Raw genomic sequence first — 23,453 nt, forward strand, 5'->3', positions numbered from 1 at the left:
TTCACATATTAGTGTTGTTTAACACTGTTAATGATAGGAATAAGTGGTTTGGGGTGGATTATCCCTTTAAATTTCCAGATACACCTTTTCATAGGCCCTATTATTGATTACAGTTTAATTTGTTCTCTTCTCTTTTCCAACCCCTTTTAATCTCTCTCACCTTTCCCACTATATCTTCCTCTCCTCTTGCTAGCTGTAGTCGCTGATTACCACAGCCACAGTATCCAACGAAGGGGTGCTGGTGCTTGGGTAACCCACTACCAGGAACCTAGCCATGCCCACCACCCCCACCCCTCAAGGGGCAGGCCGAGGGGGAAGCTGGCTAAGGGGGAGTCCATCTCCCTGCCTTCCTCGCCCCTGGTCCATCGCCAGTCCTACATAATGCCCTCAGATATGGGCATCAAGTCCCCAGGTATTGTAACAGCCATCCACCAGGCTTCTGTTCTTCTAATGAACACACACAAACATACAGACACACCCGCACGCACAAACACACACCCGCACACACACACACACACACACACACACACACACACACACACACACACACACACACACACACACACACACACAGAGGGAAGGGCACATCTATAGATCATCTGTAAAAATGAATATACTTACATCATTCTCTTTTTTTGCAGGTCATCTTGTTCTCGTTGCTATGTTCGTTGCTAGCCTAGCGACGAGTCTCGCTCATAGCATATTGATCTCATGTTCTGTTCAGTATCTCCCACGGTTCTGACAGGCTCTTGTGTGCTCTTTGTGGAGATTAGGTTATGATTGCTCTGCCTGGTTCTTAAGCCCAGTGGGTTTATAGCACAGCCAGTACATGCCTAATGATTGATTAAGGGCTATTCACACAGCTAGCACTTTATTTCCCCTGGGAAATATAGGAGATTATGCTCAAAATATCATTGTCAAATGTGCATAGTGTCCAGCATACAGGACATCAATAACAACAACTCACTGTATCTCCAAGGACTGAAGGCTGGGGAAGTTTAGAAAGCAAATACACTAAAGTAACTTTGTCATTAACTTATTGAGTATTTTTTCCATGCGTGATTTCTCAGTGGTATGCCAGGGCTATGTGGTAACTGGGATTCTACCGCTTACTCACTGACCCAGCGCAGCTTTGGAAAGGAACTGTTTACCTTGTTTGGAAGGTTATGCTTCGATGTCTTCAGCGTTTGTGTCTTCGTCATTCTAGCTGAGTAACACTAGGTGGCGGTGCAGTGTGCATCAAGCTGAAGCTCTGAGTTCACTGTAGTAGTGTGGACCTTTGCCTCACACAGATACACACACGCGCTTGCACGCACACACGCACGCACACACACACACACACACACTCATGTTGGCGATTTGAGCTGTTATCATCACAGGGATTCGTTTATACTGTACTGCCTGTATCTGAGTTCATGTTGGCTCCTCCCAACTGGTGGGAGAAATTCAAATTCCCCACTGCAAATCCCATCTGGAAGAGTTGAATTTCTCTCTCTTGCTCTCGCTCTCGCTCACTTTCTCCTCCCTTTCTCGTTACCCCCATCTCACTCTCTCTCTCTCTGCTGCTCTGACTGAAGGTCTGTACAGGAAGCTGGAGTATGTGGAGAGTCCTTATTTTCCTGGAGACGCGTTCGCTTCCACTCTAAACAATAGCAAGACTGCCCAGAGAGGTGAGTGTGAGCGTGTCTGCACAGAGAGTTGTGGATGAGAGATGAGACGAGGGAGGGGAGAGAGAATGATATACAGTACATTTGGAAAAGTAGGAAGAGAGGTCCAGAGGATAGAGAGAACAAATCTTCCATAGTTTTGAGTTCTTTGATTTGGTGCCTGCTGTAATCTTTTTCAAATGCACATGTACAGTATGTGCATGCGCATGTGTTCAATTGACCTGCCAAACCTAAGTGGTGCTGAGGGTAACAGTGTAAATGCCAGCCATCCCCTGCACAGCTGTCTATGTGGAGAGGCTGGGGGCTAGTCCTGAGGCGGAGCAGCCTGTCTCCAGCATCCTCATGTCCTCTTGTTGCCAAGCACCGCTATTCTCCCTCTGCTTCTCATAACCAACGGCGACAGCGGGCTGGTGTGTTTACTGTGTGTTTCAATCATTCCCGAACCCCCTGAATAGACCCTCCTGGGATTTGTCACGCAGAGGTCAGAGTTAGATTGATGAAGCTTTCAATATTGTCTGGTTGTTTAAGTTACGAGGTGCTGTTTGTAATAGTACCATGGAGAGCCGAATGCATAGGTTCACTGATTAGAGCTTCCTGACCTCAGGTGGGAAATCAGTTGGGCACTTAGGCAATGGATGGAGACATTGGCTGATAGATTGAGGATGCACTCGATCTCGTTCTCTCCCTCTCTTTCTCTCTCTCTCTCTCTCGCTCATTCTCTCTCTCTCTCTCTCTCTCTTTCTCTCTCTTTCTCTCTGTGTCTCACTCTCACACCCTCCCTCTCTCTCTCTCTCTCGCTCTCTCTGTGTCTCACTCTCACACCCTCCCTCTCTCTTTCTCTCTCTCTCTCTCTCTCTCTCTCTCTCTCTCTCTCTCTCTCTCTCTCTGTGTCTCACTGTCACACCATCCCTCTCACTTTTTCTCTTTCTCTCTCTCGGTTTGTCTTGTTTAGTTTTAGCCACAGTTGTGTGATTTGAGTGTAGCTTTTTAAAACAGTAACCACCATTTCCCACTGCCCACATAGACCCACAGTGTATCTCCAATAACCGTTATGAATGTAAAGTAAATATAGATCATTATAATATACATTTACTAACCATTTCCTTCTCATTTGTGTGGTAATTTGCAATACTTTTCAATGTGACGTTTTCCATATTTGCTTTTCCACGTGCTTTTCTCGTTATATGAATTGTAATGAACCCTGAATGGAGCAGAGGTATAATTTTAACGTCATATAAGATGATTAGGTTTGCCTTTCAAAACCACCTTAGCAGACTCAAACAAATTCATGAATTAGACATGAATAGCTGTGAAATGCATTTGAGTGTATTCAGTTTGGTAATGACTTTGACAGGCCACGTCATTATTCTATTTTTGCACATAAACCAAGAATACGCCTGTCGGATAAGAATGACGAGGGATGAATTTTCACCCGGAATTTGAAGGTGTGTTTCCTTGAGATGGAGGGTGCAGAGCCAGATCTTGTTCTCAGTTTTGGTGGATCTCTGCTTAACCAAAGTGCCTTACCACTGAATCAATGTTGTTCCCACCAACGGAGGCTGCTGAGAGGAGGACGGCTCATAGTAATGGCTGGAATGGAGTCAATGGAATGGTATCAACCGCATGGAAACCACATGTACTTCGTTCCAGACGTTATTATTAGCCATCCTCCCCTCAGCAGCCTCCACTGGTTTCCACGTCATTTCAACCCAAAAGTGTAATGTGACGATGTCGAATCAACGTGGAAAACTGATTGGATTTCCAAAAAGTCATCAACTTAATTAAGGGAAGTTCGTCTTTTTTTCACAACTTAGAACCTTAATCTGATGTCATGGTGACGTTTTTTTGTTGATTTCACATTGAATTCACGTTAGTTGACAAATCAACCAAATATAAGTCAAAAACGATGAACTGAAGTCTGTGCCTAGTGGGTTGAAGTGTGCTAAGATTTGATTGAACAACGTTCTGCCAGAAACAACCAAGCGTGCTCCAGCTCCCAGTCTATTACACAACCCAGTGTGGACCAAAACACTTCAGATCCATGTTTTTCACAGAAAGAGAACGTGTATCAGAGTGATCATTTTGAAGGGAGCCGCTAATGTGACAGCTGCTGTGACTACGGTTGGTTTAATACTTCACTTCCATTAAGCTGGATAATGGAAGGTGACATTACAGGATTCATTTAGTTCAGGTGATACCCCTGTTTTGATTTCTATCCAAGATGGCACCCAACTACCCTGGCATTCACGGTCTCTCTTTCTTTCCCATTTGTAATGTACACCCTTGAATCAGACTCTGCGTTGAACTCTTCTCTGGTTATCTGAACGTACAGGAGCCCCAGTCAGACAGTCCAGCCCCGTGTTCCACCAAGCGTCTGTTTGTCCTTCTGTCTCTCTCACTGTCTGTGATTAACAGCTCTGCATGTGATCTCTGCTGTGTAGGAAAGGTGCCGGTGCCTGCCTTTCGTCTAACCAGTCAGCTCGTTTCATCATCGCCCCTTGTCTGAGAGATGGGGGAAGTTGTGACTTTAGGGGGGAGAAGAGAGGAGATATATGCAATAGTGAGGTGGTGGTGGCTGTTTCCTCTTATTTGCTTACTGTGTATTGCATCATTTCTACGGTTCATTGGAGAGAACAATGGATTATGTGGAGGCGGGGAGAGGATATCGACAGTGAGAAGGAAAGAATGGGGCGATCCTGGGGGCTTGAGAGAGGGGGAGAGGGATGGAGGGATACACTCTTAGAAAAAAAGGTGCACTCTTGAACCTAAAATGGTTCTTCGAGCTGTCCCCATAAGAGAACCCTTTGAAGAACCCTTTTTGTTTCCAGGTAAAACCCTTTTGGGTTCCATGTGAAAACCCTTTCCACAGAGAGTTCTACATGGAACCCAAAAGAGTTCTAACTGAAACCAAAAAGGGTTCTACCTGGAACTAAAAAGGGTTCACCTTTGGAAGCTTTTTTCCCAAGACGGATTGAGGGGAGAGATGGATGAGAATGTGTCTAACCCCAGACGGGTTGAGAGTAACTAACGCCCAACAAGCTGTGTCTCGGCCCTCCCACATTCCTTCCCTTCTTCCTCATCTCTCTCAATAGGAGCTCCGTTTCCTAGACATCATCATATTCTCCAACTCACTGTTGTATGTAAACAGGATATAGAGGTGCCGTGTTGAACCCCCTCGCCTCATCCTCCTCTGCGTCTGTACAGTGGTGTAGGTGACCTAGAGGTGAAAGGTCGTGGCATCACGCCCATCTCAGTGATGTATCGACGCACCCTATTGCTCAGCTCAGCCCGATCTGTCCGGACAGGGCAGCCAGTGCCAAAGACGACGGTGCAAAGGCGCCTGCCCTCTGCCGGAGGCCAGGGCTGAGCTGAGCTCATTGAGATGCTACGCCTGTCTCCTAACCAACCGGGAGTGCTGAGCAGGCACACACACACACACACATATGGACACACACACACACAGAGAGAGCTGCTTCAGTCGTGCAGCCAGGGACTGAGAAAGCCACAGCCTCTTCATTGGTAATGAGGCCGACCGGCGCTGCTGCTGCTACTGCTGACCTGTGGATGCATACATTAACCTCTCCTCCGTCGGCATAGTATACATAATCCTCCATCCAATCGACGTAGCCAGGTAGGAGGAAAGGCAGGAAGGAGGAACTGAGCTGAACTGAACTGGGCTGAGCTACAGAACGCGTGTGTTTGGTGTGGTCACGTCGTGCTGCTCACAGCGATCCGCTCGTCTGTCATCTCTCTCCATCTGTCCTCCAGAGTTGCACGCGGAGCTCCAGCCCAGCTCCTCCTCCTTCTCAACCCAGGAACTGATGACCAGGCTGGGCTTCTTACTGGGAGAAGGGACCCCAGCCTCGCCTAGCACCCCCATGGAGGACTGGAGGGAAAAGAAGGTATGTGAAAGGAAAGATGGTGGGAAGGATGGGTAGAAGGAAGGAGGGAGAGTGACTGAGGAAGTCAGATGTCAGAAATATGAAAAGGAGGCTCGTGTGTTTTCTTTGCAGATGAAGTGAGGAGTTTTTGTATGGTTTCTTCAAGGCAATGTTTTGTATGATAACCAAGATTGAGAGTTTGTTTTGGTTAAGCTGCACATTTAGAAACTACAAGGTAAATGACCAGTTGAAAAGAAAACCCGAGGCACTCTTGTCTTAGTATTTGAAAGCATATACTGTAATGTCATTTTGTTTATGGAATGTGTACGTAAGGTGATGTCAGTTGAATATCTTGCTTTTAATCTTGTTGCATTGGCTCGCCACATGCTGTTGAGCCCGCAGGAGGTTTATATACTGTACTGTATCATTCTATCACCGTTTGAGCATTGCCCCACTTTCCTAACCTCCTTCCTCCACCTGAGCTCCAGATGGAGCCAGTTTTATGGAGACAATGTGTCGGCTGTGAGCAGTGTACCGTGTCCTGGTTCAGATAAATGATGGGGTGGTAAAGTGGGAAAAGCACTGAGCTGAACGTTCTCTAACGTTGCAGAAACGCTGGGTGCTGGGGTGAGTTGAGACATATAGGATCTAGGAATGGTAGGGTTTGGGTGTTGTTGGAGACATATGAAGAAGGATGCAGATATTGGGGTTTGGGGACATTGGGAGGAGAGGGGGATATTGACACACACACACACACACACTTACTGTATATACAATGACCTATATACCATGCATTAACCTGGGGACAGCTGGAAAGGATGCCAACAGGGTCTATACCTCTGATAATACTTTAAATAAAACACCTCTTTCTCTCTCTCTCTTCTCTCTGCTCTTTCTCTTTCTATATCTCTCTTATCTTGCCACCCTTTCTATCCAACTCTCCTCCCTTTCTCCCTGACTGCCTCCTCTTTCTCTCTCTCACCCCTCTCTCACCTTTCTCTCTCTTTCTTTCACTCATCCCTCTCTCACCTTTCTCTCTCTCTCTCTCTCTCTCTCTCTCTCTCTCTCATCCCTCTCTGCCTATCTCTCTCTCTCTCTCTCATCCCTCTCTGCCTATCTCTCTCTCTCATCCCTCTGCCTATCTCTCTCACACTCTCTCTCTCATCACCACTCTCACCTCTCTCTCTCTCTCTTTCATCCCTCTCTGCCTATCTCTCTCGCTCTCTCTCTCATCCCGCTCTGCCTTTCTCTCTATCTCTCTCTCTCTCTCTCTCTCTCTCTCTCCCTCTCTGTCTGTAGTGTAATGTCTCTGGCCAGGCGGTGAGCCCATGCTCCACATTGACCTGCAGCACTACGTCTCCATGCTCAGACAGCCCCTGCTCCACCATGGGTAGTAGCAGTACCGGGGGGCCCTGTCTCCCCAATCCCAGCCCAGGTGGGACCCTCCTCCGCCCCAGTCCCTGCCGGAGCCCAAACTCCACACTTGAGAGCCAGGATAGCGGAATCATAGGTGAGTACTTATATAGACCATCATCACCGTAGTTGGATCAATTTAAATTCAGATATTTTCTTCTCACCTCCTGATAAATAATTGATATGTGCGTTTTAGAGCACCTACTCATTCAAGGGTTTTTCTTTCTTTTTAGTATTTTCTACATTGCAGAATAATAGTGAAGACATCAAAACTATGAAATAACACATATGGAATCATGTAGTAACCAAAAAAGTGTTAAACAAATCAAAATATATGTTATATTTGAGATTCTTCAAATAGCCACCCTTTGCCTTGATGACAGCTTTGCACACTCTTGGCATTCTCTCAACCAGCTTCACCTGGAATGCTTTTCCAACGGTCTTGAAGGAGTTCCCACATATGCTGAGCACTTGTTGGCTGCTTTTGCTTCACTCTGAGGTCCGACTCATCCGAAACCATCTCAATTTGATTGAGGCCAGGTCATCTGACGCAGCACTCCATCACTCTCCTTCTTGGTCAAATAGCCCTTACACAGCCTGGAGGTGTGTTGGGTCATTATCCTGTTGAAAAACAAATGATAGTCCAACTAACGCAAACCAGATGGGATGGCGTATCGTTGCAGAATGCTGTGGTAGCCATGCTGGTTAAGTGTGCTTTGAATTCTAAATAAATCACTGACAGTGTCACCAGCAAAGCACCATCACACCTCCTCCTCCAAGCTTTATAGTGGGAAATACACATGCAGAGATCATCCGTTCACCCACACCATGTCTCACAAAGACATCACGGTTGGAACCCAAAATCTCCAATTTGCACTCCAGACCAAAGGACACATTTCCACAGGTCTAATGTCCATTGATCGTGTTTCTTGGCAAGTCTCTTCTTATTATTCGTTTCCTTTAGTAGTGGTTTCTTTAGTGGTTTCTTTGCAGCAATTCAACCATGAATGTCTGATTCACACAGTCTCCTCTGAACAGTTGATGTTGAGATGTGTCTGTTACTTGAACTCTGTGAAGCATTTATTTGGGCTGCAATTTCTGAGGCTGGTAACTCTAATGAACTTATCCTCTGCAGCAGAGGTAACTATGAGTCTTCCATTCCTGTGGCGGTCCTCATGAGAGCCAGTTTCATCATAGCGCTTGATGGTTTTTGCGACTGCACTTGAAGAAACTATTCAAGTGCAAACTATTCCGTATTGACTGACCTTTTTTATATCTTAAAGTAATGATGGACTGTAATTTTTCTTTGCTTATTTGAGCTGTTCTTTCCATAATATTTTTTTAATCCATTATTTTACCAGGTAAGTTGACTATGAACACGTTCTCATTTACAGCAACGACCTGGGGAATAGTTACAGGGGAGAGGGGGAATGAGCCAATTGTAAACTGGGTATTATTAGGTGACCGTGATGGTTTGAGGGCCAGATTGGGAATTTAGCCAGGACACCGGGGTTAACACTTACGATAAGTGCCATGGGATCTTTATTGACCTCAGAGAGTCAGGACACCCGTTTAACGTCCCATCCGAAAGACGGCACCCTACACAGAGCAGTGCCCTGGGGAATTGGGATATTTATTTTTTAGACCAGAGGAAAGAGTGCCTACTGGCCCTCCAACACCACTTCCAGCAACATCTGGTCCCCCATCCAGGGACTGACCAGGACCAACCCTGCATAGCTTTAGAAGCAAGCCAGCAGTGGTATGCAGGGTGGTATGCTGCAGGGTGGTATGCTGGACTTGGTCTTTTACCAAATAAGGCTATCTTCTGTATACCACCCCTACCTTGTCACAACACATTAAGAAGGAAAGAAATTCCACTAATTAACTTTTAACAAGGCACACATGTTAATTGAAATACATTCCAGGTGACTACCCCATGTAGCTGGTTGAGAGAATGCCAAGAGTGTGCAAAGCTGTCATCAAGGGGTACCTATTCGAAAAATATATTTAGATTTGTTTAACACTTTTTTGGTTAGTACATGATTCCATATGTGTTATTTTATAGTTTTCATGTCTTCACTATTATTCTACAATGTAGAAAATAGTACAAATAAAGAAAAACCCTTGAATGAGTAGGTGTTCTAAAACTTTTGACCAGTAGTGTATATGGAAGAAGAAAAAAAACATCTCGTCCTTCCATTTGTCATCTATATATCTCAATAATATACAGTTGAAGTCGGAAGTTTACATACACCTTAGCCAAATACATTTAAACAGTTTTTCACAATTCCTGACATTTAATCCTAGTAACAATTCCCTGTCTTAGGTCAGTTAGGATCACCACTTTATTTTAAGAATGTGAAATGTCAGAATAATATAGCAGAGAGAATGATTTATTTCACCTTTAATTTCTTTCATCACATTCCCAGTGGGTCAGAAGTTTACATACACTCAATTAGTATCTGGTAGCATTGCCTTTAAATTGTTTAACCTGGGTTAAACGTTTCAGGTAGCCTTCCACAAGCTTCCCACAATGAGTTGGGTGAATTTTGACCCATTCCTCCTGACAGAGCTGGTGTAAGTGTGTCAGGTTTGTAGGCCTCCATGCTCGCACATGCTTTTTCAGTTCTGCCCACAAATGATCTATAGGATTGAGTTCAGGGCTTTGTAATGGCCACTCAAATACCTTGACTTTGTTGTCCTTAAGCCATTTTGCCACAAATTTGGAAGTATGCTTGGGGTCATTGTCCATTTGGAAGATCCATTTGCGACCAAGCTTTAACTTCCTGACTGATGTCTTGAGATGTTGCTTCAATATATCCACGTAATTTTCCTCCCTCATGATGCCATCTATTTTGTGAAGTGCACCAGTCCCTCCTGCAGCAAAGCACCCCCACAACATGATGCTGCCACCCTCGTGCTTCGCGGTTGGGATGGTGTTCTTCAGCTTGTAAGCCCCCCCTTTTTCCTCCAAACATAATGATGGTCATTATGGCCAAACAGTTATTTTTTTGTTTCATCAGACCAGAGGACATTTCTCCAAAAAGTATGATCTTTGTCCCCATGTGCAGTTGCAAACCGTAGTCTGGCTTTTTTATGGCGGTTTTACAGCAGTGGCTTCTTCCTTGCTGAGTGACCTTTCAGGTTATGTCAATATAGGACTCGTTTTACTGTGGATTTCTGTACCTGTTTTCTCCAGCATCTTCACAAGGTCCTTTGCTCTTGTTCTGGGATTGATTTGCACTTTTCGCACCAAAGTACGTTCATCTCTAGGAGACAGAACACGTCTCCTTCCTAAGCGGTATGACGACTGCGTGGTCCCATGGTGTTAATACTTGCGTACTGTTGTTTGTACAGATTAACGTGGTACCTTCAGGCGTTTGGAAATTGCTCCCAAAGATGAACCAGACCTGTGGAGGTCTACAATTTGTTTCTTTGTTTGAGGTCTTGGCTGATTTCTTTTGATTTTCTCATGATGTCAAGCAAAGAGGCACTGAGTTTGAAGGTAAGCCTTGAAATACATCCACAGGTACACCTCCAAATTATGTCTATTAGCGTATCAGAACCTTCTAAAGCCAAAACATAATTTTCTGGAATTTTCCAAGCTGTTTAAAGGCACAGTCAACTTAGTGTATGTTAACATATGACCCACTGGGATTGTGATACAGTGAATTACAAGTTAAATAATCTGTCTTTAAACAATTATTGGAAAAATGACTTGTGTCATGCACAAAGTAGATGTCTTAACCGACTTGCCAAAACTATAGTTTGTTCACAAGAAATGTGTGAAGTGGTTGAAAAACGAGTTTTAATGACTCCAACCTAAGTGTATGTAATCTTCCGACCTCAACTGTATCGCATTACTCTCATTGTCAATAAACCTGATTAAGATAAGGGCCTCAGCACTGACTGAAGAAATAGAGATAGATGATACTTGTTTCACCTTCCTTTGAGTTCTCAGTCAAGTCTTTCTCTCTCCCAACTCTCTCTCTCTCTCTCTCTCTCTCTCTCTCTCTCTCTCTCTCTCTCTCTCCCAACTCTCTCTCTCGCTCTCTTTTTGCCTGTGCCACTTTAGTCGAGAGGCTTCAGGTCCCTCTTGACAAAACTGGGACGTTGCTGTTTTTGCTGCGTACGGGTCTGGACTTTCTAAAATAGGACATCTTTCTCCCTAAATAGAGCTTGTATTTATAGGTAAATACAAAAGGGCAAGGGGTGCAGAGTACAAGCGTTTGATTGTGTTGATGTCGATGTGTGACTGATGCCTCGCCACTGTTGATGTGACTGATGATCAGACTCTTACTCTTTAACTCAGTACAGTGTCACTGCCAATAACATCCCAGACTGGAAAAGCACAGTGAACGATTCCTAACTTGATCTCATCCCAAAGGCCTTTAGTCAACCGTTTGGTTTTGTTGTTTGTAGTCACCTTACCCCTGTCTACTCCCTCTGTGCCTCAGCTACCATCACCAGCTCTTCTGAGAATGAGGACCGCGGCGGTTCCACTCTGGATCTGAGCAAAGGTGGCAGCCGGAGGGCCGCTGGGCATGGAGGGCACAGAGGCGACTACTGCCCTCACGTCGCCAAGGACGACCTGCCAGGGCCCAGCGAGGCCCCGCCCAGGTCTGAAGTCACCATCCTAGGGGAACCCAGAACTCCGCCCCCAGCCAAGAGGCCCCTCCCACAACGCCACACGCACAGCACTTCTTCCCTTGTGATGCCACGCCCTAACTCTGTGGCAGGTGAGTGGCCATCTCATGCCTCTTGACTGGTGGTGTCTCAACTAGTCTCCTTCCCTTGTGTCCTTTCCTCTATGATTACTGGCCTAGCAGGGCATGATAGATGAAAGCAGTACGTTGGAGATCTATCCAGTCCTTTTACCTTTTAGCGGTGATGAGGGAAAGGAGATGAGGAAAGGAAGCCATGAAAGACAATCAAACAGTTCTACCTTGGCCAGGTGTCTAGAACCAATCGTTTTTGTGGCGAAGCTCTCTTTCCTCCATTCATTTGTGTAGCTAAAACAGCTGTAGTTGTAGCTTTTTCTGACCATGTGGTTTCTGTGACTTGGAAGAGCCATTAGACAGAGCTGCTTTCTGCCTAGTTTCTGTCGTTAGACGAGGACGGCATACGGCATTACGTCTCTGGAGGATGGAGACAGTGAACGCTACCGGCTACAGTATTCCAGGAGGGTTTGCGTTGTTATCCTACATCTGTTTCTCCTCTGTGTTTGAGAGAACAAGAGACAACTTTATCCTTCGTTAGATGTCACTCCATTTGGAGAGCGGGGGCGACGACGACGATCTCTCAGGGGAGTGGATCCACTGAAATGACGGACAGACTCTTCTGTTTGTTAGGGATGCTGCTCGTGGAGAACTTTAATTGCTAGAAATGAGCATGCATGGTATTATTTGTTTGAATAGACCTCCCGTTCAGGTTGTGATGGGGGGGGGGGACAAGGATGGTAGTAACACAGGACATGTTTGGTTTCTTTCAAAGCCCACGCTCTACATAGGTTTCTATCTGTTTTTGTGCTGTGGTGGCCCGAGCACAGAGGAAGTGTTAGTCCCACGTATACCTGCTGATTTCAGTACAGCTTGAGAGTTAAGTGGCGCCGTGTGTGAATAGAATGTCAGTATTCCTGCGGTGCCATTGAAAGAGGGCAGACCCCCCCCCCGAGAGCTCTTTCCATTCAACTGCCGCTGTAGCTTTCATCATAGTGCTCTGAGATTATTATCATACCAAACAACATGTATGTGAGGTGGAAGATTGTGGGAAAGAAAATGTGTACGTTGTTTAACAGTAACCTGGCCCTGGATGGAACAAGACGTAGGTGGTCTCAGCAGTATAATGGGCATGATGGTGATGTGAAGTGTATCTCTGAGCTCAATGGTTCTAACGCTGAACAATAGCCTGGTCCAGCCGCCAACCGCTTTTCCCCAAGATCCAGGTGTGACTCACCGCTAGACTGGACACGATGGGGGCGATGTTGGGGTTGTAAACATGGTGTTCCAGTGGGCGAGGTGAAGTGTAGCGCCATACAGGCCATTTCCTGGTCCACTTCCGCTCCTGTCCTGTGAGCTGTGCAGTACGTGTCACAAAGCAGAGCAACGTGACGTTCCTCTTGTGATTCCACTCTGAGGAGATTAAAGGTCTCATGTAATGCCAGATTATACGGTAGTACAGGAGGCTGGGCCGCGCACTATGGATTTATGTGCTGTATGAGGGAGAGAGAGAGGGGGAGAGAGAGAGAGAGAGAGTGAACGGCCGCTGAGTTCGTAGTATGGCTCGATCATGACAGCTATAGTTCCTTGCCTTCCCACGCGGAACAAAAGGCAGTACTAAATAACTTAGAGATGCTTCAATCACAGCTTTACTACAAATAGAGCGATTAAACTTGAATCTAGAAGCCTCAAGCCCCATCTAGCTACTATACAACAGTTACTGCAGATTCATTAAAACAACATGCACACACCCATATGCTCACACACCCACACATGTGCGCGCGCACACACACACACACAGACAGAACATCTGTGTATATCTATCTACAACCTCCCTATCCAGATATTACTGTACTGTTATATCACATCCAGATCCGACAAGCAGATTGTTTCCCAAAGGAAATGACTGTAATCTAGTTAGCTGCTTCTTTGCCAGACTTGAATTCATAAGCCACTTCTATTGGATCTCCTCTCACTCACTCAGATCAGAGAGAACTAGGCCTGGTGGAGCAGAGCAAAGAGAACTAGGCCTGGTAGAGAAGAGCAGAGAGAACTAGGCCTGGTGGAGCAGAGCAGAGAGAACTAGGCCTGGTAGAGAAGAGCAGAGAGAACTAGGCCTGGTGGAGCAGAGCAGAGAGAACTAGGCCTGGTGGAGCAGAGAAGAAAGAACTAGGCCTGGTGGAGCAGAGCAGAGAGAACTAGGCCTGGTGGAGCAGAGAAGAGAGAACTAGGCCTGGTGGAGGAGAGCAGAGAGAACTAGGCCTGGTGGAGCAGAGCAGAGAGAACTAGGCCTGGTAGAGAAGAGCAGAGAGAACTAGGCCTGGTGGAGCAGAGCAGAGAGAACTAGGCCTGGTGGAGCAGAGCAGAGAGAACTAGGCCTGGTGGAGCAGAGCAGAGAGAACTAGGCCTGGTGGAGCAGAGCAGAAAGAACTAGGCCTGGTGGAGCAGAGCAGAGAGAACTAGGCCTGGTGGAGCAGAGCAGAGAGAACTAGGCCTGGTGGAGCAGAGCAGAGAGAACTAGGCCTGGTGGAGCAGAGAAGAGAGAGCTAGGCCTGGTGGAGCAGAGCAGAGAAAGCTAGGTCTGGTGGAGCAGAGCAGAGAGAACTAAAATGGACTGGTCCTAACAAACACAACATTCTGCTACAGAACAGGTGTAATTGGAGCTGGTCTCTGGACCTGACTATGTCCTGACCTGTAGTGAGCTGTTGATATTCCCAGGCTGGATGAGGATTCACTTAGATCATCATCACCATACAACATTTACTGATCTAGTGGTCAACACCCATTTGAATGAGTTGTTGAAGAGTGAGCAAATGAGCATGACAGAGAAAGAGAGGCAGAAAAAGAGAGGAGGGGGGACAGCGGACGGAGGAGAAGTAAAATGGAAGCCGAGAGTGAGAGGATTTACTATACGATGCGTTCGTGTGTGCGTGTGTGCGTGTGTGTGTGTGTGTGTGCTGCAGCTGGCTCTCTGTGTGTCTTTGTGTTTTATCCTTGAGTTTCTTTCTCCAGAATATTTGACGTCACAAAACATGGGCAGCATAAGGGAAGAACGATGACCGATTTGTTTCCCATTTTACTCAAGGACAAGAGTCTTGAATCGCTCTCCCTTAAGGCTGAAATACATTACAGGCTACCGGGGTTAAGACCACTGCTCTTATGATAAGTGCCATAGGATCTTTAGTGACCACAGAGAGTCAGGACACCCATTTAAAATCCCATCCGAAAGACGGCTCCGTACACAGGGCAATGTCCCCAATCACTGCCCTGGGGCATTGGGATATTTTTTATTTTAGACTAGAGGAATGAGTGCCTCCAACACCACTTCCAGTAGCATCTGGTCTTCCATCCAGGGACCGACCAGGACCAACCCTGCTTAGCTTCAGAGGTAAGCCAGCAGTGGGATGCAGGGTGGTATGCTGCTGGCCAATATGTTATTTCTGTTCCACTTTTTTTGTTTTGTTCCTACCACCCACTCCCCTGGTTGGAGGACCTGGTGGAAAACATACAAATTAAATATATATACAGTGCATTCGAAAGTATTCAGACCCCTTGCCTTTTCCACATTTTCTTACGTTACAATCTTGTTCTAAAATTCATTAAATAAAAAAGGTTCCTCATCAAAGTTACACACCTGTCTATCTATATAAGGTCCCATAAACCAAGCCATGAGGTTGAAGGAATTGTCCGTAGAGCTCCGAGACAGAATGTGTCAAGGCACAGATCTGGGGAATGGTACCAAAACATTTCTGCAGCATTGAAGGTCCCCAAGAACACAGTGGCCTCCATCATTCTTAAATGGAAGAAGTTTGGAACCACCAAGACTCTTGCTAGAGCTGGCCGCCCGGCCAAACTGAGCATTCGGGAAGAAGGGCCTTGGTCAAGGAGGTGACCAAGAACCAGATGGTCACTCTGACAGAGCTCCAGAGTTCCTCTGTGGAGATTGGATAACCTTCCACAAGGACCACCATCTCTGCAGCACTCCACCAATCAGGCCTTCATGGTAGAGTGGCCAGACGGAAGCCACTTCTCAGTAAAAGGCACATGACAGTTTGCCAAAAGGCACCTAAAGAACTCTCACATGAGAAACAAGATTATCTGGTTTGATGGAACCAAGATTGAACTCTTTGGCCTGAATGCCAAGAGTCACGTCTGGAGGAAACCTGGCACCATCCCTACGGGAAGCATGGTGGTGGCAGAATCATGCCGTGGGGATGTTTTTCAGCGGCAGGGACTGGGAGACTAGTCAGGATTGAGATAGAGATGAACGGAGGGAATTACAGAAAGATTCTTGATGAAACCTGCTCCAGGGTGCTCAGACTCGGGCGAAGGTTCACCTTCCAACAGGACAACGACTCTAAGCACACAGCCAAGACAACGAAGGAGTGACTTCAGGGCAAGTCTCTGAATGTCATTGAGTGGCCCAGCCAGAGCCTGGACTTGAACCTGATCAAACATCTCTGGAGAGAACAGAAAATAGTTGTGCAGCGACGCTCCCCATCCAACCTGACAGAGCTTGAGAGGATCTGCAGAGAAGAATAGGAGAAACACCACAAATACAGGTGTGCCAAGCTTGTAGCGTCATACCCAAGAAGACTCGAGGCTGTAATCACTGCCCAAGGTGCTTCAACAAAGTACTGAGTAAAGGGTCTGAATGCTTATGTAAATGTGATATTTCAGTTTTGTGTTTTTTATAAAAATGCAAACATTTCGAAAAATCTGTTTTTGCTTTGTCGTTGTGGGGTATTGTGTGTAGATTGATGAGGGGGGAAATGATTTAATCCAATTTCAAATAAGGCAGCAACGTAACAAAATGTGGAAAAGTGAAGGGGTCTGAATGCTTTCCGAATGCCCTGTACAGCCTCCTAACATTTGTACTGAACTCTAGGTGCATCGTCAAGTCAACCAATCCCTCTAATCTTAATTCCAACCCTCAGTTGTCCACAGACTAACCCATTTTAGCATTTGACTATTTCCTTTTGCTATACATTCTTCTATTTTACTTTTAAGAGGGTCTCAAACCTCTCTATTTGTACAATTCCTACCGAGATTGGCCTAAGAGTAAATAGTTCAACTGAAAGGATAATGATTTTTTTTATAAAAAATTAAAAAAAATTGATCTCCTAACAGTACTGTTTCTACATCCATCTGAACACAGACATTTTGACTCAACAACCACTCCCGAACCTGACTCCAAAAGTGATCATCTATTGATTCTGTTTCTTCGTTGCAGCGGGCACAGGCCTCACCCCATCTACTGAGCATTCTTTTTTTTTTGTGGCGAGAACATTACATATAATAGTTTCATTTGAAAAGAACGGATCGATGCGTCAAATGTTTTGTACAACGGTTCACAAACCCCATGCCATGGTTAAGGGGCATCAAAAAAATCTCTTCTCAATTATCTGGAATTTGATGCAGAACAGTTGTCAAACCTCTCGACTTTAAGTGAAACTGATATATTTTGCGATGTGCGGGAATACGAGTCATTTTAAGCCATGCGTGGTTTTTGACTGGCGGCAGATAAACTAACGAATTCCTTTCTCTTTTGAGTAATTGCCCCTTACATTCTTGTGGCAGAGCTGTGATGAGTTGGTTAAACCTTTTTGTATCGATCATACGTCCCTATACGCCTTTGTTAATTGCTTGTGTGACAATTTTTTTTGACTGTCCTTATTTTCAATGTAATTTCTTATAATTTCTTATATTTTTTTGTGACAATAAAATGGTTATTTCCTTCATCAGTACGTTGTAGTTTAGACGTACTGTTTGCTGTAATACTTATTCAGACTCTTCCAGAGGAGGAAATTGGATTTGTAACCATCTCTGTATGGCTTCATTTCAAACGGATGAATACTTTAAACAGGGTTCCATTGTCAATCCACCGGAAAAGGTTGGTGTTAATCTACATAACGGCAAAGAGACCCCTTTTGAATGTTGAATGAGCCTCTTTTAGTAGCCTGCTGGAAAACCCGTTTGGATTTAGATATCATTTTGGTATAATGGAGGCTTTAAGTGAGAGGTTTAATGTCTTAATATTTAATAGTTGTAACCCTTCAAACTCATGTTCGTTATACAAATATGCCTGTTTAACTTTCTTTGGTTTGCCATTAAAGGACAAAAAAAAACGAAATTCTCACACGAGTCTGCTTTTATTCTCCAGAACAAGGCTGTAGCGTAACAAAATGTGGAAAAAGTCAAGGGGTCTGAATACTTTCCGCAAGCACTGTGTATTTTACATAAAGGGTTGTTGTACATTACTTTTACCCATCTCATGAGAGATTCTCAAAAGCTGAAGGAAATCTAGGCACTTATAAACTGATTCTAGATCTGCTGTATCGAATGCTGTCTTAAAATCTGCTATAAAGATTTTAAGAGTCTAATGTTGTCTTCCTTTTAAGAATCCCGTCTGAATGTCCGGTAGGATCCTTTTTAATTCTATGAGCAGTACATTTTGCCAATATTTTTGGCGTCACGACATTGAAGGGCCTCCAATTGTTTGGAGATACCGGGTCTTTGTACTGCCCCCTGGCTCCTGCTTCAGTAGGAGAGAGATCAGTCCCTCTTTTTGTGTGTCCGATAGTTTGTCGTTTACAGTATATACGAGTAATTAAAACATGGTAGTAGTGGATCTCTCAGCAGATATGATCTCTATTGGAATGCCATCGAGACCAGGGCTTTCCCCGTCTGAAGGGAATCATTTGCCAACCGTAGGTCGTCCTGTGTAATTAGGCCATCGCAAGTTGGTTTTTTTGGTTGCAGAACATGATTTTTTGGGAGAAGGATTTCACAAAACTCATTGTTAATTGAGATTGTAAGAACTTGACAAGAGAACCTTTGTTTAAAATATTTGACTTAGGCCTCCCGAGTGGCGCAGAGGTCTAAGGCACTGCATCGCATGCAGTGCTAGAGGTGTTACTACAGGCCTGGGTTCATTTCCTGGGCTGTGCCACAACCGGCCGTGGTCGGGAGTCCCATAGGACGGCGCACTGGTTAGGGGAGGGTTTGGTCAGTGGGGCTTTACTTGACTCATTGTGCTCTATTGACTCCTTGTGGTGGGCCGGGTGCCTGCGGGCTGACCCTGGTCGCCAGTTGAACAGTGATTCCTCCGACACATTGGTGTGGCTGGCAGGCGGGTGTTAAGGATTGCGGTTAGGCGTGTCATGTTTCAGAGGACGCATGACTCCACTTTCTCCTCTCCTGAGCCTGTTGGGGAGTTGCAGCGATGAGACAAGATTGAAAAATGGGGTAAAATACATTAAAAAATAATAATTTTACTCCTTTGATGAGATAAGGATTTCTCCATTGTTTGTAACTATTGTCTGTAGATTATGTTTGGTTGCGTTTCTATATTGACGGTTGAAGGAAAACTAGGTGCATTTGTCGCCCTTCTCCATCAATCAATCCCATTTGATTTATTTTACATCAGCCGATGTCACAAAGTGCTATTTGCTCAGTTTTTGGTATAATTGAAACCCGATCTTTCCTAAATAAGTTTCTCTGTCTGTTTTGCATCTAGATTATCCGGTGGTTCAGTAGTACATCATTTGTAATGCTAGTTTTTCTATTTCTGATGTAAGTCGTTTCTCCGTTGACCCAAACCATTTTAGTTCCGGGGAGGACAACTGAATTGAGTGGCCTCTAAAAACAAATGTAAAGGCATCCCATACGATAAGTGGGTCCGCTGAACCTGTATTGTGCCTGAAGAAATCTGTTATATATTTCTGGTTCGTTTTTGTTAAGAAAGTACTGTCTTCCAATAAACCCTGGTTCAATTTCCAATATCCCCATCCTCGTAGAAATTCTCTCATAGTTATCTGGAGGGACATAAGTTGATGGTCTGATTGCATTCCATCCTCAATCAATACTTTGTTTACTTTTGGCTCCATAGAAAAGAAAAATAATCAATCCGGCTAGCTTGATTTAAGTATTAAGTATTTTTATTAGCCTCCAAATATCAGTCAATTCCAACGTGTCCATAATATTCGTGATCACTTTGAGCGTCAGAGGGTGATAGTATGTTTGCCTTTACAGTGTGGATGTACATAAATCTGTATTGGAGTCCCCTAACATTAAAATAGCATTATTTGTATCTTGGAGACTAATGAGATTATTATACATTTTCTCAAAGAAGTTTGGATCGTCATTATTCGACCCTTATATATTTATGAGCCACGTCTGTTTATCATCAAGTAGTACATTCAAAGCAATCCATCTTCCTTGAGGGTCCATTTGAACAGATCGTACCTTGGGATCCTGATTGTTTGTCAGTAGGATTAGACCACCTTTTGAATTCCTTAGCCCATGACAGAAATAGATTTGAGCATCCTACTCTTTTTTTTCCCCCAGGCCACTTTGTCAGAAGATATTGAACGAGTTTCGTGTAAACAATAAATATGGTCATCCTCTTTTAGCCATGTGAAAACTGCTCTTCTGTTCCTAGTATCAGCCAAACCATTAGAATTACACCTAGCTGCAATTCAATTCATCAGTTACCATGATAGGATTACATGTTGAGACACTTACCACTATCCTTACAACTTTAAAACAAAATACTTCTCCATGCTTACCAGTACCACCAGAATCAATACCTGTCGATTATCCACATTTGTACCATGACAGACAGTACATACACACTTTAGCTCCAGTTTCCCTCCCGAAAAACCCTTCCCCCATCCCAGGTAGGGATGTGATCCCTGTGACTGTCAGTCCACCCCTAAACACATGGATCCTAGGACCCATAAGAAGTTAGGACCCATTCTTTAAAAAGAGCACGAAGTGCCACAACCAACTGACCAGCACTAAACAGTTCTAACCCTTTCCACAGTTGTACTGTATAACTTCTGTGTTTGTATTGATTTTTTCTGAATACCTTAATTTCTTTCACATTTGACGGGACTGTATGCGTAATAATGTAGCCACTTCCTCCAAAAGGATGCCTACCTTTGACAAAGCAACCGGAGAGTAGAAAATGTACATTTAGGGAAGCAGATATTATTTTATGTTATAGCTTGATATTCCATCCCATCCTTATTATCAACACCCTATAGCCTCGATTGTGGGATGCATACACACACACACACACACACACACCCCCAAACACACACATACACATCTCTACACCTCTCCCTTTCCACTTGTGCATTCACCTACAAAACACACTCTCTCACACACACACACACACAGACACACACACAAACACATCTCTACACCTCTCCCCTTCCACGTGTACATTCACCTACAAACACACACAGACACGCACCACACACACAGACACACACACACACAACTTCAAGCTCATGCACACGAGTCTCCGACGGACCCTCAACGCAGTTGTTCTCCCTTAAGCCCTGCTCAAGAGTAGACTTGCGCCTACTATCGTAGCCGTTCGACAGGAGTGCCAAAATGTTCCAGGATGGGTAGATATTGAGTGTGTAATGTCTAGTCCTGGCTGATGGAGCCCGGAAACCCCCCTCCCCCTCAACACATGCACTGCACGCTGGTCCCCAGAGGAGGCCCTTCTTCCCACGGCAGACCGTTAAGATTTATGCTGTGCTGCCAGGAAAACAGTATTATTCCCTGAATGTCCACGTGCGACCCCTGACCCCCATGGGTTACTGCAGCCAGTATTGCCATCGCTGGTACTACCTGGGAGGATGTCTCCACCAGAATTCCCCCGGCTAGATATGAGGTCATCAAGGTTCTTTTTGCGGCTTTGAGAATGTCCTTGTATTTTATGCTCGCCCGTATGGGGCCTAGTTGGAACCTCTCACATTTAACGATTCAGTAGGGACAAATCGCAGTGACCTAGTAATCGGTATAGTACATACGCCTAGCGGCACCTCCACGGCAGTATAAAAATCTGTCTATATTTGCTGGGCAGCTTGGTGTATGTGTAGGCCTAGTAAGGAAATCAACATGGCAACCGAGGAAGCATAACAATGCGCGTACAAGGAGCGCAGCATCTGCGCTGGCGGGCTACTGATGTGAGGGACCGGAGGTGAACTTTGATAGCTTTCTACTTCTGCAATTGATTTTAATGAGAAGAAAATGTGTTGCCCATAATTAAGCTATTTATCAGAGTTAGTGACCTCGCAATAAGCCAGATTTGAGTAAATTGCATAACTTACATTACTTTGAAGTGGCAATGTAATTACGTACAACATGGGTGCTGAAAACAGGCTGATTTGAGAAAAACCTCTTTCATTTAAACAGTCTTCATTTGAATTTGTCTTAAAACGAGGGCTTTGTGTTGAAACCAATTTCTTCCTATTTAAGAAATAGGAGGTAGGCCAACCTGTTTGACAGACCAAGTTATAGGCCAATTCCTTCAGTCATCCTTCTCCCCTTAAATATCTCTGTGTCCGTGAAGGGCTTGGGGTGTTACGTTAAAACCCGGGCATGAATTGAGGGGGTAGGTTATACCTTTGATGCCATTGTTGCGATGAACTTGTGAGTTAGTTGAAGAGAACCTTTATAGCTGATTGGCTGACGGTGGGACATGCCTGGCATCTGCTCTTCGCATTGCTCACACTTGGCGATAATGGCCGATTTGAGGCCCAAAATATAAAAAAATGTTTGAAAATAATTGGGATGTCGTATGTGCCCGTAGAACAGCATGTTGAAACGGGGACAGAGCTCCATAGTTGTACTGTTTGGCGATGAAGGGTTTTGTTCATTTTTATTCCCAAATGTTCAAGATTTTCTACCTTGAAGGCAAAAACGAATGAAACAACTGTAAAAAAAAAGCTCTCTTTCCTGCTTTCCCTCATTCTTTATTTTCTACTTCTCTTCTCCTTCATTCTGTCTTTCATGTCTTCCCCTGCAGCCACTAGTTCCACGAAACTGGAGGATCTGAGCTCCCTGGATGATCAACAGAGTGCTGCTCCCCAGCGAAGCTCCGTCAAACAGCCCTGGAACAGCACAGGGGGAAGGGACGCCAACGGTATGGTACTGTTTGTGTTTCTGTGTGTGTGTGTGTGTGTGTGTGTGTGTGTGTGTGTGTGTGTGTGTGTGTGTGTGTGTGTGTGTGTGTGTGTGTGCATGCAGGCGTTTATGCAGGCATGTGTGCGTGCGCAGGGCCAGGACGAGCCTTTTGGGGGCCCTATGCAATATTTGGTTGGTCCCCCTCCCCACCTCTTGACTGAGGAGGGGAAACATTTTTTAAGTGCCATTTTACAGCTAATTTTTACAGAACATCTCATTCCTTAATCATGGCCATTAATATGGAGTTGGTCCCCCTTTGCTGCTATAACAGCCTCCACTCTTCTGGGAAGGCTTTCCACTAGATGTTGGAACATTGCTGCGGGGACTTGCTTCCATTCCAAGGTGTTCGATCGGGTTGAGGTCAGGGCTCTGTGCAGGCCAGTCAACTTCTTCCACACCAATCTCGACAAACCATTTCTGTATAGACCTCGCTTTGTGCACAGGGGGCAGAAAAACAGGAAAGGGCCTTCCCCAAACTGCACAGAATCGTCTAGAATGTCATTGTATGCTGTAGGGTTGAGATTTTTGCGTTCAATGGTATTAAGTAGCTTAGCCCGAACCATGAAAAACAGCCCCAGACCATTATTCCTCCTCCACCAAACTTTACAGTTGGCACTATGCGTTCGGACAGGTAGTGTTCTCCTGACATCTGCTAAACCCAGATTCGTCCATCGGATTGCCAGATGGTGAAGCATGAAGCATCACTCCAGAGAACGCGTTTCCACTGCTCAAGTGTCCAATAGCAGCGAGCTTTACACCACTCCAGCCAACACTTGATCTTAAACTTG

The 23,453-nt window shown here is 45.0% G+C and overlaps 1 protein-coding gene across 3 annotated transcripts in view; it reads left to right on the plus strand.

Annotated features, from left to right (window-relative positions):
• The first annotated feature begins 1,587 nt into the window (after positions 1-1,587).
• Positions 1,588-23,453, plus strand: part of LOC115133297 (protein TANC1-like) — a 48,445-nt gene continuing 26,579 nt past the window's right edge. For all 3 annotated transcript variants that reach the window (XR_010465273.1, XM_029666409.2, XM_065025337.1), the window contains exons 1-5: positions 1,588-1,670; positions 5,436-5,569; positions 6,848-7,058; positions 11,419-11,700; positions 22,508-22,624. Coding sequence is in view for 2 of the 3 variants with exons in the window: in XM_029666409.2 (XP_029522269.1) it covers positions 5,489-5,569; positions 6,848-7,058; positions 11,419-11,700; positions 22,508-22,624 (691 nt within the window). In the remaining variant the exon portion in view is untranslated. The remainder of the gene's footprint in view (positions 1,671-5,435; positions 5,570-6,847; positions 7,059-11,418; positions 11,701-22,507; positions 22,625-23,453) is intronic.

Source organism: Oncorhynchus nerka, linkage group LG2 (assembly GCF_034236695.1).
Source record: "Oncorhynchus nerka isolate Pitt River linkage group LG2, Oner_Uvic_2.0, whole genome shotgun sequence".
In the NCBI taxonomy this organism is placed as follows: Eukaryota; Metazoa; Chordata; class Actinopteri; order Salmoniformes; family Salmonidae; genus Oncorhynchus; species Oncorhynchus nerka.